General features: G+C 40.3%; 1 protein-coding gene across 1 annotated transcript; it reads right to left on the bottom strand.

The window, feature by feature from the left end:
- Nucleotides 1-11,739: 11,739 nt before the first annotated feature.
- LOC140889424 (uncharacterized) lies at nucleotides 11,740-22,778 on the bottom strand. Its single transcript, XM_073297138.1, has 11 exons — nucleotides 22,620-22,778; nucleotides 22,002-22,079; nucleotides 17,669-17,779; nucleotides 17,190-17,558; nucleotides 15,118-15,229; nucleotides 14,926-14,979; nucleotides 14,544-14,806; nucleotides 14,156-14,467; nucleotides 14,001-14,095; nucleotides 12,680-12,980; nucleotides 11,740-12,030 (listed from the first exon to the last, which is right to left on the bottom strand). Exons 1-11 carry the CDS (start codon nucleotides 22,776-22,778, stop codon nucleotides 11,740-11,742), a joined length of 2,145 nt encoding a protein of 714 aa, XP_073153239.1.
- Nucleotides 22,779-23,355: the final 577 nt, after the last annotated feature.

The raw sequence follows: 23,355 nt of genomic DNA, 5'->3' as shown, positions 1-23,355 counted from the left end.
GAGTTACGCAGATACTCGATGACGAGATTTGGAGTTCGCGGTAGGTGATCACGTGTTTCTGAGAGTGTCACCTATGAAGGGAGTGGTACGATTTGGCCGGAGAGGGAAGCTTAATCCGAGGTATATTGGGCCATTCGAGATCTTGGAGAGAGTTGGCACGTTGGCCTACCGTTTAGCTCTACCACCAGGACTAACAGCAGTGCACAACGTCTTCCATGTATCCATGCTTCGGAGATATGTCTCTAACCCGTCGCATGTGTTGGATTTCGAGCCCTTGCAGTTGCCACCTGATCTAGTTTATGAGAAGAGACCAGCGGGGATCTTGGCTAGGGAGGAGCGGAGACTTAGGATACGTGTCATACCGATGGTCAGAGTCCAGTGGCTGAATCACTCGGAGGAGGAAGCTACTTGGGAGACCGAGGCAGACATGAGAACTCGCTACCCGGAGTTGTTCGGGTAAGTACTTTAATTTCGAGGACGAAATCCAATTTAAGGGGGGGAGAATTGTCACACCCGGTATTTTTAATACGTAAATTCGCATGCATAATTAGGAAGTTTATTTATTTAAAATTTTAGATTTATGGGTTAAATTATTATGTGAATTAATTGTGAAAGTTTTAATATTTATTTTCAAGCATTTAATCCATAATTTGAGATTTTTATGATTTTTGGCATTTAAATCATTTTATCGCGTAGACCGTGGACGGACGAGATGACAACTTTCTATCCAATTTATTTCATGAGCATTTTTAGAGCCCAAAAATATTATTTTGAGTTTTATTTCCTCAAAATTATCAGTATTTAATTTTATATACTTTTAGGAGTCCGTTTTTATTCAAAATAAGCCAAAATAATGACATTTTACTATCTTTAAAATTCCCTTAATTATATATTTCGGGATTTTATTAAAGTTATCAGATTTTAAATATTATTTAGAGCTTTTAAGTTATATATTTCATATTTAAAACCCTTATTAATATTTTAATTATCCTAAACCTTATTTTATTCTAATTACCCTAAACCTACCCCAAAATCCTATGCTCAAAGCTCCCAGCCGCCAACCCCACCTCTCCTTCATCTTCTTCAGTCGGTTTTAGCTCCAAGACTCCATTGTTGAACGGTTTTCCAAGCTCCAAGTTGGTTGTCATCGCCCCGTCGTCCCGGAATCATCATATACGTCTCCTTCTTTCCATTCAACGGTGCAAGGCATGATTTTCTTCCCTATTTTTTGTAATATATCAGATATTATAGTGTGTGTATTTTGTATGCATCGAAATTTCAAAGTTTTCAGAAAAAGGGTTCGTTTTTATGATTGAAGGCGCACGGTTCTTGTTGTGTTTGGTTGTTCATGCTCATGTTTTCCTCCATGGTTGCGTCTAGGCTGCTGGTCAGGGTTCCTAGGCGGTGTGGGGGTGGCCTGGACTCGAATGGCTCGAGTGGTTCGAGCCAAACGAGCCCAGGAAACCACAATGTTTAGACGGCTTCCATGGGAGACGCAGACTAGGGTTCACAGGAAGAAGGGTTCGGCTAAGGGTTCTAGGGTGCATGGGGCTGGGTTAGTGGCTAGGTTCGAACCGCCCAGACGTGGGCTACGTCTGGGCAGCGGCGCTCCGGCCAGGGGCGGCCGGAGCAGGCCGGCAGCAACCAAGGAGTGGCTGCTGCTCACGGCCGCAGCAGAAACGAGAGTAGGGGCGATCGGGTTAGGGTTCCAGGTGGATTTCCGGGTCGGGTTGGTGGTCCGGGTCAAGTCAGTGGGTCATGGGTTATGTTAGTTGGGTCCGGGTCCGGGTTAAGTTAGTTGGGCTCGGGTATTTTATTTTGAAGTTAATTAATAAGTTTAAGTGTTTAATTGGGCTAATTAGTTTAATTAAATTAATGAGCTATATTTAATTTTCTTAGTGGGCCTAAATAATTAATTTAAGTTAGTCCACTAATTTTTATGGGCTTCAGAGCCCATAAAAAAATTATTGGGTCAGTCCTTGGGCTTTTGGGCCCATTGGGCCAGATTAGAGTGTTATTGGGCCAGGAAATTTTATTGGGCTTAGAAATGTGTTAATGGGCTTAAGTATGTTAATGGGCCTGCAGTTCAGTACAACCCATGAGAAATTGCATGTGTCCTGAATATATATTTAATTATTTTTATGCATGAAAGTTATTTTTAATATTTATATGTTAGTATGAAATTAAATTAAATATATATGAAGGACACACATTTTATTTAAATACATGCATTCATGAATAAATTTTTATGCATGATTTAATGTTTAAGGTTGAGCAAAAGAAAATAATTTTTATGTTGGAAGTTGAAGTAGTGTGACAATTTATGTGAACTATTGAAGGGCAGTTTACTGCCATTTAAGAGGTGATTCGTCACCGCCACGTACGTTGGTTTACCACGCTGATCAGTATTTAATGTATGTATGGTTACACTATGGATATGACCTTTCGATGTTAGAAAATACTTTGCTCAACAATGTTTATGTATTATTATGATATTCAAGTTTAATTTAAGTTTATGTTATGTTCATGATATTTTTAAGCATGCTCATTCATGTATATGTTATGTATTAGTATTAAAGTGATTTAAATTATTTTAAACCCTTGTTATGTTAGCATGTTGGGCCTCTAGGCTCACTACACTGATATGGTGTAGGTGAGTACATAAAAGAGGATGTAGTACCCACAGGCGGCGAGGACCTATGAGCGGACATGCAGTGACCCCGTGACCGTTGTCTGAGTCTATATGCATGTTTCGAATATTTTATCATGTTATACATTTTTATTTATTTTCAGTAATTGACACTATTGTATGTTTTTATTTAAATATTTTCAGTGCAGGTAAACTTTAATTTATTTTGCTTTTGTCAGTATTATATTAAATGCATGACTCAGATATTTAATTTATGAAATATTAAAGTTTCGAATTGTTGCATTATTTTATTCAAGTTATTTATTTTTAAAAAAACTACTTATTTTGTGCATATATGTATGGGCATGTATGTACATATTTTTACTTAGTAAGTATATAAAAAAAAAATTTCCGCATATTTATTTACATTTAGAGAGTTAGGGTCGTTCCAGTTGGTATCAAAGCACGGTCCTTGGAGGGGTCATTATTGCTATGCGAACTCAGAAATCCACGCTACCGGTCTGTAAGTTTTAAGTGTTTATAGCATGATTTACTTTTAAGAATTTAAGTTAGCATTAATGTTAAAACACTTAGTTATGCATGGCGACTTATGTAAAGAAATATGTGGCGGTGCAGAATGCCTCCGAGACCTGTGAACAGACGTGGGGGATCTCCACCTCCACCCCAGGATCCGCTTGCAGCATTGGAGCAGGCCAATGCTAATATGATGGCAGGGATTACTGCTCTGTTGGAGCAGCAGGCTGCACGTCCTAGACTGTCCCACGAGGAGGACGTAGCTAAGCGGTTCCAGAAGAAGGGACCGAAGGAGTTCACTGGTACCACCGATCCATTGGTGGCTGAGGGGTGGATTCGCTCTTTGGAGTCCATCTTTGCATACATGGGGATTACTGACGCCGAAAGGGTGAACTGTGTGACTTATATGATGAAGGAAAATGCAGCTCTTTGGTGGTAGGTTGCTGCCAGGGGAGTACATCTTCCTACATTGACTAGGGCGTAGTTTAGGCGTATCTTCTACGCCAAGTGTTTCACTGAGGATGTGCGCAGTCGCATGATCCGGGAGTTTATGAGTCTCCGACAGGGGGACAGGTCAGTGGTTGAGTATGTGAGACAGTTCGAGAGGGGCTGTCATTTTGTGCCTCTGATTTCAGACAGTCCACCGGAGAAGATGAGGCAGTTTGTGGAGGGACTGAAGGCGGATATCAAGCATGACGTACGTATGATGGACGTCGCTACATATGAGGCGGCAGTTAGTAGAGCATTGAGGTCAGAGGAGGGTAGGAGAGAGATACAGCGAGAGCAGCAGGGGAAGAGACAGATTCAGTCTGGATTTCAGCGACCATCTTCGCAGCCTCCTGCGAAGAAGCAGTATACTGGGCCGTCTAAGGGCCCGAACCAGCAGCAGAGGCCACAGCAGCCGAGGGGCGGGGCCCCTAATACTGGAGGTTTTCCTACTTGCCCAAAGTGTCAGAAGATGCATTCGGGACCTTGTCTTCTGGAAGCAGGAGTTTGTTTCCATTGTAGAGAGCCAGGGCACCATATAGCTAATTGCCCGAGGAAGAAGAACACCACTGGTAGAGTGTTCGTTATGCAGGCAGAGGAGGCAGACCCAGATACCTCCTTGATCACCGGTATATCTTACCTCTAGTATTTTATAATTTCTTCCTTTGGTTAAGAATTTCGTTTTTCTTGTCGAATTGTTGTTATTTGGGTTACCTATCTGCATGTTAGAATAAGAAGCATGTTTTACTTGTGATTAGAATTAAGGGTTATTAGTTCATCTTTGGGGGAAAGTTTAGTAGTGATATGAAATTGTTGGGATTCTTCTGCGTGCAGAGAGAATTCTAGTTGGAGGCAACTCCACTTTTGCGTTGCTAGATTCAGTGGCTACGCATTCGTTTATCTCCCTGGAGTTTATCAGACGGATAGGCATCACACCTGAGATTGTTGACAGTGGTTATGATGTCACTATGCCGTCAGGACAGATTATTTCTACCTCTAGTGTCATTCGAGAACTGGAGTTGGAGCTTCAGGGGCACTCCATTCGCGCAAATGTGGTGGTTTTGCCGTTGAGTGGATTTGATTTCATATTGGGTATGGACTGGTTGACAGTCAATGGAGCTTCGATTGACTTTCGTCAGAGATCAGTGTCAGTGAAACCATTAGAAGGTGACCCGTTTACCTTCCATGCATCTCAGAGCAGTGATATTCCTCAGGTGATATCTCTTATTCAGGCGAGGAAGCTGTTGAAACGGGGTTGCCAAGGTTTTCTAGCAAGTATTGTCACGGCCTCAGGACCATCTAGCAGATCATTATCAGAGATAGAGGTGGTTCGTGACTTTCCGGACGTCTTTCCGGAGGATGTTGCAGGAATTCCACCAGTGAGAGATGTGGAGTTCAGCATCGACTTAGTGCCAGACACCATGCCTATCTCTAAGGCACCATACAGACTTGCTCCTACCGAGATGAAAGAGTTGAAGGAGCAAATACATGGGGAGCTCCAGTATTATTTGTGAAGAAGAAGGATGGCAGTATGAGACTGTGCATCGATTATCGAGAGCTCAACAGGGTCACAGTGAAGAATAAGTACCCACTACCGAGAATAGAGGACCTATTTGATCAGTTACAGGGAGCTTCGGTGTTCTCCAAGATCGACCTGCGATCTGGTTATCATCAGCTGCGAGTTAGAGACGCAGATGTGTCCAAGACTGCTTTCCGGACACGTTATGGGCATTACGAGTTCTTAGTAATGCCATTTGGGATGACCAATGCTCCAGCGGTTTTCATGGATCTCATGAACCGGGTTTTTCAGCCGTATATTGATCAGTTCATCATAGTCTTCATTGATGATATCTTGATCTACTCTAAGAGCGTTGAGGAGCATAGGAAGCATCTACAGACAGCCTTGCAAACTTTGAGGGAGCATCGTTTGTATGCCAAGTTCAGCAAGTGCGAGTTTTGGCTCGATCAGGTGGCATTTATTGGCCACATTATTTCGAGAGATGGGATTGCACTGGATCAGTCGAAGGTTGAGGCAGTGCAAAAATGGGGTATTCCGAGGAATGCTTCGGAGATTCGCAGTTTCTTGGGTTTGGTAGGATATTATAGGAAGTTCATCAAGGGTTTTTCCTCTATTGCAGTACCCTTGACTTCCTTAACCAAGAAGAACGCGAAGTTTATTTGGAGTTCAGATTGTCAGAGGATCTTCGATCAGCTGAAGGAAGCACTCAATACTGCACCAGTTTTAGCGATGACAGTACCACACGAAGAGTTAGTGGTGTACACCGACGCGTCTAAGCTAGGTTTAGGCGCAGTACTTATGCAGTGTGGTAAGGTTATTGCTTATGCGTCGAGAAAGTTGAAGATTCATGAGCAGAACTACCCGACACATGACTTGGAGTTAGCAGCAGTGGTCTTCACTTTGAAAATCTGGAGGCACTATCTGTATGGCGAGAAGTGCAAGATTTTCACTGATCACAAGAGCCTCAAGTACTTCTTCACTCAGAAGAAGTTGAACATGAGGCAACGGAGATGGTTGGAGTTGGTTAAGGATTACGACTGTGACATTAGCTACCATCCGGGTAAAGCTAATGTAGTGGCCGATGCTTTGAGTCGGAAGTCGTCAGTGGTATTGTGTTTGTCAGTGCAGTTACCACTGCAGAGTGACATTCAGAGGTTTGATTTGGAGTTTTACTCAAGTGGTCATGCACCGAGCTTGTCAGTGTTGACGGTGCAGCCGATTCTATGGGATCGGATCAGAGAGGGATAGTCTACAGATGAGGAGTTGCAGCGTTGGAGACAGAGAGATGAGGCCAAGGGTGGTCTTCTGTATATAGTTGTGGATGGCATTGTTCAGTACCGTGGTAGGATGTGGGTACCGAACGTTGATCAGTTGAGAGCTGAGATTCTAGCAGAGGCTCACACATCTCCGTACTCCATTCACCCCGAAAGTACGAAGATGTACCGAGATTTGCAGCTATTGTATTGGTGGCCCGGGATGAAGAGAGACATCGGGAGAGTTGTGTCAGAGTGCTTGACTTGTCAGCAGGTCAAGTCTGGGCATCAGCGTCCAGCAGGACTTCTTAGACCTCTTCCTATTCCGGAATGGAAATGGGAGAACATTACGATGGACTTTGTAGTTGGTTTACCGAGGAGTGCCAGAGGTTGCACAGCTATTTGGGTGATCATGGATAGACTCACCAATTCAGCTCATTTCTTACCGGTGAGGACTACTTACTCGTTGAGAAAGTATGCAGAGCTTTACATAAAGGAGATTGTTAGACTGCATGGCATACCAGTGTTGATAGTATCAGACAGAGATCCGAGATTTACGTCTGTGTTTTGGAAGAGTTTGCACACTGCATTGGGGACTAGACTTTTGTTCAGTACAGCGTTCCATCCCCAGACAGATGGTCAGTCTGAGAGAGTGATCCAGGTTCTCGAGGATCTACTGAGAGCTTGTGTCATCGACTTTCAGGGCTCGTGGGAGACTAGACTGCCATTAGTGGAGTTTACCTATAACAACGGTTTTCAGTCGTCTATAGGCATGGCTCCTTATGCAGCATTGTACGAGAGGAGATGCAGATCTCCTGTGCATTGGGATGAGGTTGGTGAGAGGATTTTATTTGGTCCTGATATCGTGCAGCAGACAGCTGACATTGTGACTCAGATTCGGGATCGAATGAGGACTGCTCAGAGTCGTCAGAAGAGTTACGCAGATACTCGATGACGAGATTTGGAGTTCGCGGTAGGTGATCACGTGTTTCTGAGAGTGTCACCTATGAAGGGAGTGGTACGATTTGGCCGGAGAGGGAAGCTTAATCCGAGGTATATTGGGTCATTCGAGATCTTGGAGAGAGTTGGCACGTTGGCCTACCATTTAGCTCTACCACCAGGACTAACAGCAGTGCACAACGTCTTCCATGTATCCATGCTTCGGAGATATGTCTCTAACCCGTCGCATGTGTTGGATTTCAAGCCCTTGCAGTTGCCACCTGATCTAGTTTATGAGGAGAGACCAGCGGGGATCTTGGCTAGGGAGGAGCGGAGACTTAGGATGCGTGTCATACTGATGGTCAGAGTCCAGTGGCTGAATCACTCGGAGGAGGAAGCTACTTGGGAGACCGAGGCAGAAATGAGAACTCGCTACCCGGAGTTGTTCGGGTAAGTACTTTAATTTCGAGGACGAAATCCAATTTAAGGGGGGGAGAATTGTCACACCCGGTATTTTTAATACGTAAATTCGCATGCATAATTAGGAAGTTTATTTATTTAAAATTTTAGATTTATGGGTTAAATTATTATGTGAATTAATTGTGCAAGTTTTAATATTTATTTTCAAGCATTTAATCCATAATTTGAGGTTTTATGATTTTTGGCATTTAAATCATTTTATCGCGTAGACGGGACCGTGGACGGACGAGATGACAACTTTCTATCCAATTTATTTCATGAGCATTTTTAGAGCCCAAAAATATTATTTTGAGTTTTATTTCCTCAAAATTATCAGTATTTAATTTTATATACTTTTAGGAGTCCGTTTTTATTCAAAATAAGCCAAAATAATGACATTTTACTATCTTTAAAATTCCCTTAATTATATATTTCGGGATTTTATTAAAGTTATCAGATTTTAAATATTATTTAGAGCTTTTAAGTTATATATTTCATATTTAAAACCCTTATTAATATTTTTATTATCCTAAACCTTATTTTATTCTAATTACCCTAAACCTACCCCAAAATCCTATGCTCAAAGCTCCCAGCCGCCAACCCCACCTCTCGTTCATCTTCTTCGGTCGGTTTTAGCTCCAAGCCTCCATTGTTGAACGGTTGTCCAAGCTCCAAGTTGGTTGTCATCGCCCCGTCGTCCCGGAATCATCATATACGTCTCCTTCTTTCCATTCAACGGTGCAAGGCATGATTTTCTTCCCTATTTTTTGTACTATATCAGATATTATAGTGTGTGTATTTTGTATGCATCGAAATTTCAAAGTTTTCAGAAAAAGGGTTCGTTTTTATGATTGAAGGCGCACGGTTCTTGTTGTGTTTGGTTGTTCATGCTCATGTTTTCCTCCATGGTTGCGTCTAGGCTGCTGGTCAGGGTTCCTAGGCGGTGTGGGGGTGGCCTAGACTCGAATGGCTCGAGTGGTTCGAGCCAAACGAGCCCAGGAAACCACAATGTTTAGACGGCTTCCATGGGAGACGCAGACTAGGGTTCACGGGAAGAAGGGTTCGGCTAAGGGTTCTAGGGCGCATGGGGCTGGGTTAGTGGCTAGGTTCGAACCGCCCAGACGTGGGCTACGTCTGGGCGGCGGCGCTCCGACCAGGGGCGGCCGGAGCAGGCCGGCAGCAGCCAAGGAGTGGCTGCTGCTCACGGCCGCAGCAGAAACGAGAGTAGGGGCGATCGGGTTAGGGTTCCAGGTGGATTTCCGGGTCGGGTTGGTGGTACGGGTCAAGTCAGTGGGTCATGGGTTATGTTAGTTGGGTCCGGGTCCGGGTTAAGTTAGTTGGGCTCGGGTATTTTATTTTGAAGTTAATTAATAAGTTTAAGTGTTTAATTGGGCTAATTAGTTTAATTAAATTAATGAGCTATATTTAATTTTCTTAGTGGGCCTAAATAATTAATTTAAGTTAGTCCACTAATTTTTATGGGCTTCAGAGCCCATAAAAAAATTATTGGGTCAGTCTTTGGGCTTTTGGGCCCATTGGGCCAGATTAGAGTGTTATTGGGCCAGGAAATTTTATTGGGCTTAGAAATGTGTTAATGGGCTTAAGTATATTAATGGGCCTGCAGTTCAGTACAACCCATGAGAAATTGCATGTGTCCTGAATATATATTTAATTATTTTTATGCATGGAAGTTATTTTTAATATTTATATGTTAGTATGAAATTAAATTAAATATATATGAAGGACACACATTTTATTTAAATACATGCATTCATGAATAAATTTTTATGCATGATTTAATGTTTAAGGTTGAGCAAAAGAAAATAATTTTTATGTTGGAAGTTGAAGTAGTGTGACAATTTAAGGGGGATTCGTCCCCATATGTGAACTATTGAAGGGCAGTTTACTGCCAATTTAAGAGGTGATTCGTCACCGCCACGTACGTTGGTTTACCACGCTGATCAGTATTTAATGTATGTATGGTTACACTATGGATACGACCTTTCGATGTTAGAAAATACTTTGCTCAACAATGTTTATGTATTATTATGATATTCAAGTTTAATTTAAGTTTATGTTATGTTCATGATATTTTTAAGCATGCTCATTCATGTATATGTTATGTATTAGTATTATGCAGTGACCCCGTTACCGTTGTCTGAGTCTATATGCATGTTTCGAATATTTTATCATGTTATACATTTTTATTTATTTTCAGTAATTGACACTATTGTATGTTTTTATTTAAATATTTTCAGTGCAGGTAAACTTTAATTTATTTTGCTTTTGTCAGTATTATATTAAATGCATGACTCAGATATTTAATTTATGAAATATTAAGGTTTCGAATTGTTGCATTATTTTATTCAAGTTATTTATTTTTAGAAAAACTACTTATTTTGTGCATATATGTATGGGCATGTATGTACATATTTTTACTTAGTAAGTATAAAAACAAAAAAAATTTGCATATTTATTTACATTTAGAGATTTAGGGTCGTTCCAGATATATAGGGCAGATCTGATGGTACGATCCCTGAGATCGGATCGTTCGATCTCCCCCTTCAACCCCCTCCTAACACGTGTCTTCGTTGGGACATCATTGCTTACGTAATATGATCGGATCGTCCGATCTCAACCTTAGGATCGTCCGATCACCATGAGTTGTCAAATCAAATTCATATCCACTAATCCATACACGATCGGATCATCCGATCCCTCTTCGGATCGTCCGATCTCCATGGAGCCTCTGAACTCAAACCATGCTTCCGAACTCCATGCACTTCGAATGGTCCGATCCTAGGGTTCGGATCATCCGATCCTTCTGATAGCTTGGAACCCTTCGGAATATTTTCGAGTGTTCTGAATCTATTTTCAGCTCCTTAGACTTATTTGAGAATTCTTTAATCATGTTTTAGCCAATTAATCATAATTAGGCGCTTGATTAACTTAATTTGTATATGGGCTACTACATACTCCTCCACTTACGAGATTTCGTCCTTGAAATCTGGACTAAGATAACAGAGAAAAATAATATTGAAACAACTTGTTATTACAATATTGCAGTTTTCAACTGAACTGCAAAATACAATATAATCAAAACAATTCTGGATGGTCAGAATGCATACAAATCTCAAACTCCCAATTTGCCTCCTTAGTGCGTCGACGTTGCCATTGAACCATGACTAGAGTATAGTGTTTATTCCGAAGAACTTTGTCCTTTTTTGTCAAAAATCCTCAACGGTCTCTCCACATAAGAAAAATCCGGCTCTAATTGTACTTCTGTCGGATGCAAAATGTGCAACTCATCTACAATGTACTGATCAAGTAATGACAAGTGGAACACGTTGTGAATGCTGAAAAGATACGACGGTAACGCCAAAAGGTAAGACACATCTCCGAATTTCTCCAAGATCTCAAACGGACCAATGAATCTAGGCACTAACTTTCCCTTGAGACCAGATATCATCACCTTTCAGAAAGGTGAAACTCACAAGAAAACATGCTCCATGGCTCGAAATGCAAAGGTCTGCGCTTAGTGTTTGCATTGCTGGCCTGCCTATCTTGTGAAATCTTGACCCTCTTCCTGATCAATTCAACTTTATCCACAATACTTTGAATCAAATCTGGTCCCTCAACCTGTCTTTCCCCTACTTCATCCCATAATAAGGGGAACTACAACGGCTACCATAAAGAGCCTCAAACAGTGTCATGAAAATACTGCGATGATAGCTATTGTTATAAGCGAACTCTATCATCGGCAGATGATCTTGCCAAGATAACCCAAAATCCATTGATGAAGCCCTCAACATATTCTCTAATGTTTGAATAGTCCTTTCGGACTGACTGTCAGTCTTTGGATGATACACTGTGCTAAGACTCAAAGTGGTACCTAAGGCTCGTTGAAAACTTTCCCAAAATCATGAGGTGAACCTCAAATATCTATCGCTGACAATACTCAGTGGCACTCCATGCAACCGCACAATCTCTTGGATGTACAATCTTGCCATAAGATCGAAACTGAACTCGCGATTATATGGAAGAAAATGAGCAAACTTGTACAATCTGTCCACCACAACCCGAATGGCATCACACTTCCTGGAATAAATTGGAATATGGGTGACAAAATCCATCGTCAAATGCTCCCACTTCAATTCTAGAATTTCCAAACTATGCATCAGACCACTTGGTCTTCGATGCTCTGCCTTAACCTGCTGACAAACAAGGCATCGAGAAACATACTGGTAAACACTGCGCTTCATCCCTTTCCACCAGAATATTGTACGTAGATCCTTATACATCTTGGCACTTCTTGGGTGCGCGGTGAATCTACTACGATGAGCTTCAGACAAAATCTCTTCACGCAAAGACGAATCCTCAGGTACAACCGCTATACCAGACAAACACAACAACCCATCAAACTAAAAATGGAAACCAGAGGTGTTGTCTCCCTGAGCAAGCTTGGCTATATTTTGCGTCTTTGGATAAGAAAGATGAATTTCTTGGATATGAGCAAACAACGCTGGCTCAGCTAACACTGAAAAATACTCGAATCTCTTGCTGATCTCTCTTGTGGCAAAAAGTGAAACCCAAAGAACCCCACTCATGAATAGCACTTTACATCGCATTAGTATGAAGGGCACTAACATAACCATTACGGCTGAGCGCATCCACAGCTGGATTTATAGAACCCGGATGATACTTGATCTCACAATCATAATCCTTGAGAAGATCCATCCAACGACGTTGCCTCATGTTCAATTCAGCCTGAGTGAACAAATACTTCAAACTCTTGTGGCCAGAATAAATCTAAAAACGTTCACCGTATAGGTAATGTCTCCAAATCTTGAGTGCAAACACTATCGCAGCAAGCTCTAAGTCATGCATTGGATAATTTCCTTTGTGAGCTTTCAATTGCCTGGAAGCATAGACAATCACATGTCCATTCTGTGTCAACACACATCCCAAACCCTTTAGAGATGCATCTTTATAAACCACATAACCATCAAAACCCGATGGCAAAGCAAGCACAGGCACACTAGTCAGAATTCCCCTCAACTCATCGAAGATCTGCTCACATTCCACGGACCAGAAAAAAAAAACATCCTTCCTTGTCAACTGCGTCAATGGTCTAAAAATCCGTGAGAAATTCTTGATGAATCTGCCAAACCCAAGAAACTATGAATCTCAGAAGCTGTCGTCGAACCCGACCAATTCAGAATAGCTTTCGTCTTACTCGTATCCACTGAAACACCATCCAGGGAAATGACATGACCGAGAAACACTACTTGATCAATCTAGAACTCGCACTTACTGAACTTGGCATACAACTGCCTCTCTCAAAAATTTGCAGTACAACTCTTAAGAGCTGTGCCTCGATGCTGCAGGAATAAATCAAAATTTCGTCGATAAACACCACGACGAACCTATCCATGTAATCTCGGAAAACCCTGTTCATTAGGGGTGTGAAACTCAACCCAATACGACAACCCGACATGAGTCGACCCAAAAAATATCAGGTTAGGGTTGGGGGTTTTTGGGTTTGGGTTGAATCGAGTTATCCCGAAAGCTAAGGCGAAAAAATAATCGGGTTCGGGTTGGGTTCGGGTCAACCCGAGTAGACCAAAAATGTCCCGAAACTTTTAATTATTATTATTTTATATAAAATTAAGATATATTTACTAAATTTTTATACGTTGTATGTTTGAAAAAAAATTATTATATATTGATATAATAGATTTTCGTCATTTAATGTTTATTTTATACAATATTTTTTTAAAAATAATTTTATTTTTTTTAATAAGTATACTTTAAATTTTCTACAACTAAAAATTCAAATTTAAATTATATATAAGCTTAGATTTTGTTATTATGTGATTAAATTAAATATTACTCTTATTATGTGTGTTTTGAATTTTTATTTAATTATTTTGTTAAAAAATAAAAAAAATTATATCGGATTGGTTTGAGTTGATCGGGTTAGTCGGGTTAGTCAAGTTCGGGTTTGGGTTGGGCATTTTCGGGTTGATTCGGGTTCGGGTTGAGAAATTTTTTATAATTATTTTTGTCAACCCGACCCGAACCACCCGACCGACCCGAATTGACACCCCTATTGTTCATTTAGTCCATGAACACTATTGGTGAGTTCGTCAAATCAAAAGACATCTCATAGTGACCATACCTCGTACGAAACGCAGTCTTCGAAACATCCTCATCACGAACTTGCAACTGATGATATCCCGATCTCAAGTCAATCTTGGAATACACTGAAGTTCCCTGAAGTTGATCAAACAAATCATCAATGCAATGTAAAGGATACTTGTTCTTAATCGTTACTTGGTCCAATTGTCTGTAATCGATACAGATACGCATAGAACCATCATTCTTCTTGACGAATAAAACAGGCGCTCGCCAAGGCGAAACGCTCGGACGAATATATCCCTTGTCCAACAATTCATGCAGTTGCTGCTGTAACTCCCTCATCTCTGATGGAGTCAGACAATAAGGTGCACGATAAATCGGTGCCATTCCTGGCATGAGCTCAATCCCAAACTCAACCTCGCAGACTTGGGTAAACCCTGGAATCTCATCAGGAAAAATATCTGGGTACTTGCAGACAAATAGAAAATCCTCAAGAGTCCTAATCCCCTGGACGCATCAATAACATAGATAAGATAACCTTCCCCACCAGCCTCCAAAGCCGACAAGCTCGCAAAGCTGATACCAAAGGCATAATAGGTCGGGCTCCCTCACCATAGAAAAACCAGCTTTCACCCTCAACCGGACGAAACTGTACTATCTTCTTATAGCAGCACACAATATCTCTATACGGAGTCAAAAGATCTATACCCAAGATACAATCAAAATCCTCCATCGCTAGAATTATAAGATTCGCCGCTATCTTAGAACCCTCGAATACTAAACAGAAACCCAAGACTAATCGCTTAAATAAAGCAGAATGACCTGTCGGGGTAGAAATAGAAACCACTACATCGAGAGACACATATGAAAATCTATGACGCTTAACAAACCGTGCAGAAATGAAAGAATGTGATGCACCGGTATCAATAGAATGAATGCAAGAATACCGCATAGAAGAAATGTACCTGCGATAACATTCTCATTCTCATACTTATTTGATCTTGACTCAGCGCAAATACCTGCCCGAAAACACAAGGCCTTTGATTGGTTCTCCCAATAGACTGTCCTTGAGACCTCTACGGAATGGAATCCTGAGAACCAAAACCAGACGCTGGTCCTTCAGAAGCTTGCGGGCAATATCTCTTCATGTGGCTAACCTTGCCACAACAGAAACAAGCTCCTATCCCAGACACTTCTCAGCCGACTGACGACATCAAAAAGTCGCACACTGAACCTGGATTTTATTCTTCCCAAAATGATGAACACCACCTAAACCAAAACCAAAATAATAAGAAGACACACCCTGATTCTTGAAAGATTTAGTCCTCAGGCCCGAAACATTGGCTGGTCTAGATGAGAGAAAATACCTGTTACGCCGAATAATGTCCTCCGTCTAACTAATGTTGCGTAATTTTTTGCCCGCAAGTGCACAATGTCAAGTTTCAATAAAGTGTAAGTAGAGTGTCGATCCCACGAGGAGTAATGTGAAAATTATTCAATGCTTGTAATTAAAATAGTCTAAACTTTATCTAGAAAATTAAATTAAGAGTTTTGGTTTTCAAAATTAAATAAATAATAAATTATAGCAAAACTCGCACACAACTTCAGAAAAAAATATCAATGAGAGAAAATGGTCTAGAGGTTTTGATTTCATCTGGTTTCGACAATAACTACTTCTAATTAAATAATTTTAATGAATTTTATTCAATTAATAGCCAAGAATACTTAAATAATATTATTTCTCTATCCCGGGCAATAAATAATGTGTATCAACTAAGGTTCAATTCCAATATCCCTATTAAAAATCTAGTCTTAGTGATATGTGTAAAATAATGTTCTTTCTAAAGATCCATTAACGTTATATACTTTCCCGAGCTATATATACAATTAACAGTATATTTTCTGATGGTCCTATTCAAAATCTCCTCTCCCGAGAAATGATTTCAAATAAATATAACAATTCAATTAGTGATCAATTAATTAAAAAGACTATCAAATCTAGAAAAAAATATTTAATCTAGGAGAATTCAATTCAATAAAAATAAAAGTTTGTAGAAGTGTCTACACCAGGCTACGTCAAACCTCTAAACTTATAAAATTTAGTTCTTAATCAAAATTTTGTAAAAACAAATCATATTCAGAAATTTAGACAAAAATTCAATAATAATAAGTTCAAAAGGAAGAAAGAAAATCCGAATATTCGATACCGTGTCCGGTCAATCGATCTTATTCTTTGTTCCAGTTGAAGCTCTTCTTCACATTTTGCAGATTTCTTCTTCAAAGTTTATCTCCAAATCTCACGAATCCCTCTTTAATTTCTGTTGTGTTGTGCGTTGTGCTGCTGCTGCTCTTTTCTGATCTTCTCAATCTCTTTTATATGTCGATTGAGATGCCCAAGATCAAGCCCAAGAAAATCACATCTCCAAAATTTCCAAAACTCTATTTGTTTTCATGTTTGCGTAGTAGCGCAGATGCGCGATTTTCAGTGCAGAAGTGCTTTTCTTTCATTCTCCAGATATTGCGTAGAGGCGCCTCCTCCAGCGTATATGCGCATCACCAATCTTCATGTTTCTTGAATTTTGCGCAAATGCTCCTATTTCTAGCGCATATGCACTTCATTATTTCCTCTAGGTACTTATTTTAGGCGCAAAAGCGTATCATCTTGCGCATAAGCTCTTTTCTTCAAGTTTCTTCTTTAAGCGCTTATGCCCTTCAATTAGCGCATATGCGCTAAATATTTCTCCCCATTGGCGCTTCTGCTCTTCTTACCACGTAGAAGCGCTTCAAATCTTCCCAAATCTCACAAAGCTTTGTGCAGATGCCCCTATTTATTGCGCAAATGCGCATCACCTCTTGTCCAACACGCTCATCACCTCTTCTTCCTCTCGCATATGGTTTTATGCAGCGCGTGACAAATTTCAAAAAATCATATCTCGCAATCTAACCGTCGGATTGATCTGAAATTTGGACAAAATTTCTTAAACATCTTAAAATTCATTATGAACGCTGAAGATTGGATTTATATGTATTTAGCATCCCCAGTAATTTTCTGAATTTTTCTATCCCGTAATTCGGCTTCCGTTTCTTCTCGGTACTTTTCTTCCAATCCTTGCATTTCACAAAAACAACAACAAATATGCATAAAACCCACTCGATATATCACAAAATAAAAGCTAAATAATATATAAATTAAGTGCATAAATTGCACTTATCAACAACATCGACCTACCAGACCCTCATAAGTCATGTCGTCACCAACAAAAACACGGTCATGGATGTCCGGACTAAGACCTTGAAGGAAAAGATCATATTTTGCCATGGAGCTGGCAGAAATATGGGGAAAATACGACAATAGCTCAAAGAAATTATGTTGATACTCGTCGATAGACATTGTGCCCTGCTTCAAACTCAGCAGCTCACTATCCTTCGACTGTCGAAGTGCAGGAGGAAAATATAGCTTCTGGAAGGCTGCGCGAAACTCTGCCCAAGTAGTTGTGCATCTCTTGGCCACGAGAGGTGTAGACGTGGACTTACACCACTTACGAGCATGCCCCTCCAGTAGAAAGTTCACAGTCTCCTTTTTCTGCTCCTCTGTGCACTGAAACTCCCAGAAGCGGTTCTACATGTGTTCTAGACAATTCTCCGCATCCTCCAGAGACTCACCTCCAACTAAAGCTTTGGGACCCATATGTATGAAACTATGCATACTAAAGCGGTGACATTCATCACGATGATGACGATGGCCTCGACGCGTTCACGATCGTCCTCGTCACCCCAACGTACACCGGCGCTACCGTGAATCTCATCATAGTCTGCCATCTGATAAGAGGAAACAATGATTATAGCAAAAAAAGCTTTTCTAGATCCCAAATTCAACGCTTGCTCTGATACTAATAAATGTAGTGACCCAACCCGGAATCACTAATTAAACAAAACTTAAAGCATGCAAATCAACTTAAAAGCGGTAAATCAGAAAATTCAGCTGAAACTTAAACCATAAATACAAAATCACTGGCAGAAAAACAGGGCTAAAATCGAATAATGTTATAATATTCCATCAAATGGAAAGCACTAAAATCGATAACTAACAACCTGATACGAAAATAGGCAAAACCACGGAACCACTGCAGATCAACGACCGTTACCTCCGAGTCCGTCCAACCTAAGTCCTACCCCATATAATAGGGTGTCCAACACAAAATACTATGGACTTGAGCATAAAACGCTCAGTAGAGAAGTACAAATATACATATATCATGCATGAACATGCAATATGATGGGTACTGGAAAAACCTAACCAGAAGACTGCTTAGTCAATGCTTCATGGTATGTAGCATGCTGGGCCGTCCCATCAGGAGGTGGCTCCCATACCATAAAATTATGGATATATCCGGATCCAAATTCATGGAATCCATCCACTAGAAATGCGGGTCTGAGCGACCCCTACTACGGCTATGCAATCAAGGCATAAAGCTCAACATGTTTATGCATGCAGCATAATATCAAAGCATATATGAATGCCAGAGAAAACACTCAAACATAATACATGTATATTAAACTTGTTATCTCGGATAATACGTCCGTACTTCTATCAGACAACTCAAGCACCCTAGCAACCTAGCAGTCCAGGTAATCAAAGTTCAAGCCTATAAGAAATAATCACCATATCGCTTATAATACTCTAAAATCCTTAACTAAGCTATTACATACTCTCCAGTCTCTATAGGGATCCAATGTTATACCTGCGTCCGTCGTCAGCCCGTTGATGGATACTACCTCAAAACTTAGGCACAACTCAACTATTATCTCTGTAGCGCTCCGCCAATCTCGGCCCTCCAATAGGACACATATAAAGCCCTAAAACTGAGCTAGAATGAGAGAGGAGAGGAAATGGTGCAAGTAAAATGGGCAGCTCTTGGACCCTATATATAGGCGCAGATTGGATGGTCCGATCTCCCCCTTCAACCCCCTTCGGACACGTGTCTTCACTGTGATGTCACTGATTACGTAATATGATCGGATCGTCCGATCTCAATGTTTGGATCGTCCGATATCCATGGGTTGTCAAATAAAATCCATATCCACTCATCCATACACGATCGTATCGTCCGATCTTCACTAAGCCTCCGAACTCAAACCATGCTTCCGAACTCCATGCACTTCGGATGGTCCGATCCTAGGGTTCGGATTATCCGATCTTTCCGATATCTTGGAACCCTTTGGGCCATTTTCGAGTGTTTTGAATCTATTTTTAAACTCCTTAGAATCATTTGAGAATTCTTTAATCATGTTGTAGCCAATTAATCATAATTAGACACTTGATTAACTAAATTTGGATATGGTCTACCACACGTATTGTCTACGGTTTCGGCAACACCAAAGATAACATGTAGCGAAAACATAAAACACGAATAAATAATAAAAATCAAAGATATTATGCACAAGTAACTAGTACTTGTACGGTTTCTCGGGGCCAAATAATATCACTAAAAAAACGCAGATCAGTTTACAAATCAATACTAGTGATTTCTATAGAAAACAAAAACCAAAAACTAAATTTCCCAAATTGTATCCTAAAATAACCAGAATAACAATATAATCATATGCAAATTCCATATGCCAAAATTAGAGAAACAGAAAAGATCTTCAAAAAATACTATGCACTAAGTGTTGTCTTCGATGTCTCCGACATTCAAGATAACACAGTATAAAGCAGCAACGATGACTACATAAAATATTCAGAAAATTTCTTTGAATTCTTCGGCGTGATTTTTTTTTTCTCTTTTGCTCGGTGATTCAACGTCTGAAGAAGATGTCTCATTTGTGTGTAGCAATCTATTTTATAGATGAGAGTCCAAGACAATATGACATTCCTTAGATAGAGCCCTACAAAAAAAAAAAAAAAACAAAAAAATTTTATTAGTAAAATGACTCTTTTAAACAGAAGAATTCATATTTTGATAAAAATTAATAATAGTAAGTCTCGAAAATACTATATCAAGATTATAACAAAAATATTTAATCTAGAAAGACAAAGATCATAATTTAAATCTTTATCAATTTAGGAAAATATCATCAAGGAATTTATGTCTTTTATGGCAAGTCATATTCCTTTCAATCTCTCAATTTTTGCCTTTCGGGACAAAACAAACACAAATGAGTTCAAACAAAAACTCCCCCTATTTATCCTCTTGAATAAGTAAGTATCCCCCTAAATGTGTTGTCTCTCGTGTTGGCAACACAAGAAATAAAATGTAATAGATCAACATGGGGAACCTATAACATTTATATCATAGCAAAGTTTTTGGGAGTTAAACTAATCAGAAAACATGTTAACAAATTAAATAAGAGCAATTAGAATACGAGATCCAAGAAATATCAGAGCAATGGGACCAGAGAAAATCAGAATGATATATTAAGAAGCAAAGCACACAATAAAAAACTTAAGAGCATTAAAACTGAAGAAGCGGGACTAAGATTGATCATCAACGGTAGCATCAGCTTCGGCTACTTCCTCAGACTCTTCAGTCTCTTTTTCATAATCTCCCTGAGTCCCAGATAGACCAACTTGTTCAGTATGTGTGCCATCTTCATTTTTTTTTGTCAATGGAGAGCCATTTCCAAGAAAAGCCTATGTAGGGACTCAACCCTGATCACCTACTAAATCACTTATTAAGAATTCAATTAGAGATAATCATAAAAAAAAATTCAAACAGCGGAAATGAAGCGAGTTAACAATCCGAACCGATAGTATACAACTGGTGACTAAAAACCCAAAGTAGCAATAGCGTTATACAACCAAATCGAACCGTATCAAAACCTACTGAAACAACCCTAAAGAATAAACGCAACACAGCGGCCACTAGTCCACACTCAACCCTGCCTCAAACCACTAGCCTATCCCAATCGGAGCCCTGTCGCGATGAATGGGATGTCCAAGAAAACACAATACAAGGACGTGAGTGAACTATGCTCAGAACGAAAGCACGAGTATACAAACCTAATATGATGCATGAAAATGACGGGGTATTGTTCAACTGTAACGTCCTGCTCAGTCTAGGAACCAATGAGCGTATAGTACCATCTATGATCAACTCCGCTTGGTACATCCACACACTCGACAAGGATCACTATAGCGTCAGTCTCTATAATCACATAATCTCCTAGTGTCCAAAAATATAACAAGAATGTAGGGCTGAGCGACCCTACAAAACTAGCTATCTTCAAAATAGATTCAATTTAACATGAACATGCACATGCAGCATAATATATAAAACATTAAATCATGGATTATGACACAAAAAATGCAACATATAAGCATGCATACTCGTTGGAAATCTCAGTCGTTGGCAAACCTACAAGACAAAAATTATCATATCACTAAAGCTGGTCTAAAGGTCTTAACTAAGCCAATAGATACTCCCTAATACTACTAGGGATCTCGGACTATACCTGCGTACGTTGTCAGCCCTTTGCTGTTGAAGACCCCAACTCCTGAGCACCGCTTCGCAGCTTTTCCAAAAGAGCCTAGCTATTGATCGACCCTAGATTATATGGTTGTAATTGCCCCAAAGAGCTCAAGACAATAGAGGAAAGAAGTGTGAATGAGAAATAAATCTGATTCTCAGATACCCTATTTATAGGCGACGATTGGAAGCTCTGAACTCTCAATCGGAAGCTCCAATCTCAGCAAGCAAGCCACATTCCTAACTATCCTGATCGAAAGCTCTGGTATCCACTTCAGAAGTTCCGATCTCCACTTCGGAAGTAATGATCACATGCATGCATCTGTGTGTCTCAATGCTGGTGACACGTCACTAGTGCACTTTTCCTAACCTTCGAAATCTCCGAACTCTCGTTTGGAAGGCCCATAATCTCCCTCTGCTTCTGATCTTCAGCTACTAGGGTTTGGTGCTTCCAAACCAAATTCTCAAGTTCCGATCCGTTAGGTGGTTCCAAAGACCTGATTCTACATTTATGATCCAATTAATCACTTGGTTAATTTAGAGTTGAATTCCTTAATCATGTTTTACAACTTAACCTTGTATAACAGGGTACGGGTTACTACATTATACCCACCTAAAGAGATTTCATCCTCGAAATCAATATTGAGGAAAAACTGTTAATCAACACAACAAAATGTCTTTATTACATCTGAACATTGCAAGATATAATTACGGAATTCAAAAGAAAGAACAAGACTCAAAGAACTCGGGATGCTTTGAACGCATGTGACTTTCTAACTCCCAAGTCGCTTTTTCATTGCCACTCCACTGCCACTGTACCATGACCAATGGTATGCGCTTGTTCTGTATCACTTTCTCTTTCCTACCGATGAACCTGAGAGGCCTCTCCACGTATGACCGATCCTGATCTAGCTGAACCTCAGTCGGGTGCAAAACATGCGACTCATCAGTTACATATTGCCGCAACAAGGATACGTGAAACACATCGTGAATACTGGAGAGATAGCGTGGAAAAGACAAATGGTAGGCTACATCTCCAACTTCTCAATAATCTCAAAAGGATCAATGAACCTCGGTGATAACATACCTTTCAGCCCAAATCTCATCGCCTTTTGGAAAGGTGAATCTTTCAAAAAAACATGCTCTCTAGGCTGAAACTATAATGGTCTGCGCTTTGTGTTGGCGTAGCTAGCCTGCCAATCTTGAGCATCTTTGACTCTCTGTCTTATCAAATCCACTATGTCAGCAATTTTCTGAACTAACTCCGGTCCCTCCACTTGAAGTTCACCAACCTCATCCCAAAACAGAGGTGTACGACAATGACTTCCGTGCAAGGCCTCAAAAGGTGCCATGACGATACTCGATGGTAACTGTTATTATATGAAACTCAACTAAGGACAAATGATCTTACCATGCTGGACCAAAATCTATCACAGAAGCCCTGAGAATGTCCTCAAGATTGCGGATTGTCCTCTCTGACTAATTGTTAGTCTTCGGGTGATAGGCGGTGCTCAGAATCAATGTAGTGCCCAAAGCACTCTTGAAGCTACCCCGAAACCTGTAACTAAATATTGGATCTCAATCATTGACAATGCTCTTAATAATTCTTGGAGTCTAACAATCTCCTGGATGTACAACTTTGTCATACGATCAAAAGAAAAATCCCGGTTATAAGGAAGGAAGTGCGCAGACTTAAACAATCTGTCTACTAAAACCCAGTTCGCATAACTGTTTCTGGAAGACCACGGTAAGTGGGTGACAAAGTCCATTGTCACGTGCTCCCACTTCCACTCAGTAATCTCTAGACTCTGGAGCAACCCTTTGGTTCATCTGTATTCTGCCTTGACCTGCTGACACACCAGGAATCGCGACACAAATGGGCACACTGTGCTTCAAACCCTTCCACCAAAATCCCGTACGCAGATCCTT

This window comes from Henckelia pumila, chromosome 3 (genome assembly GCF_033568475.1).
Source record: "Henckelia pumila isolate YLH828 chromosome 3, ASM3356847v2, whole genome shotgun sequence".
Classification (NCBI taxonomy): Eukaryota; Viridiplantae; Streptophyta; class Magnoliopsida; order Lamiales; family Gesneriaceae; genus Henckelia; species Henckelia pumila.
The sequence above is the reverse complement of the archived record's forward strand: the minus strand, read 5'-3'. Positions and strand labels throughout refer to the sequence as shown.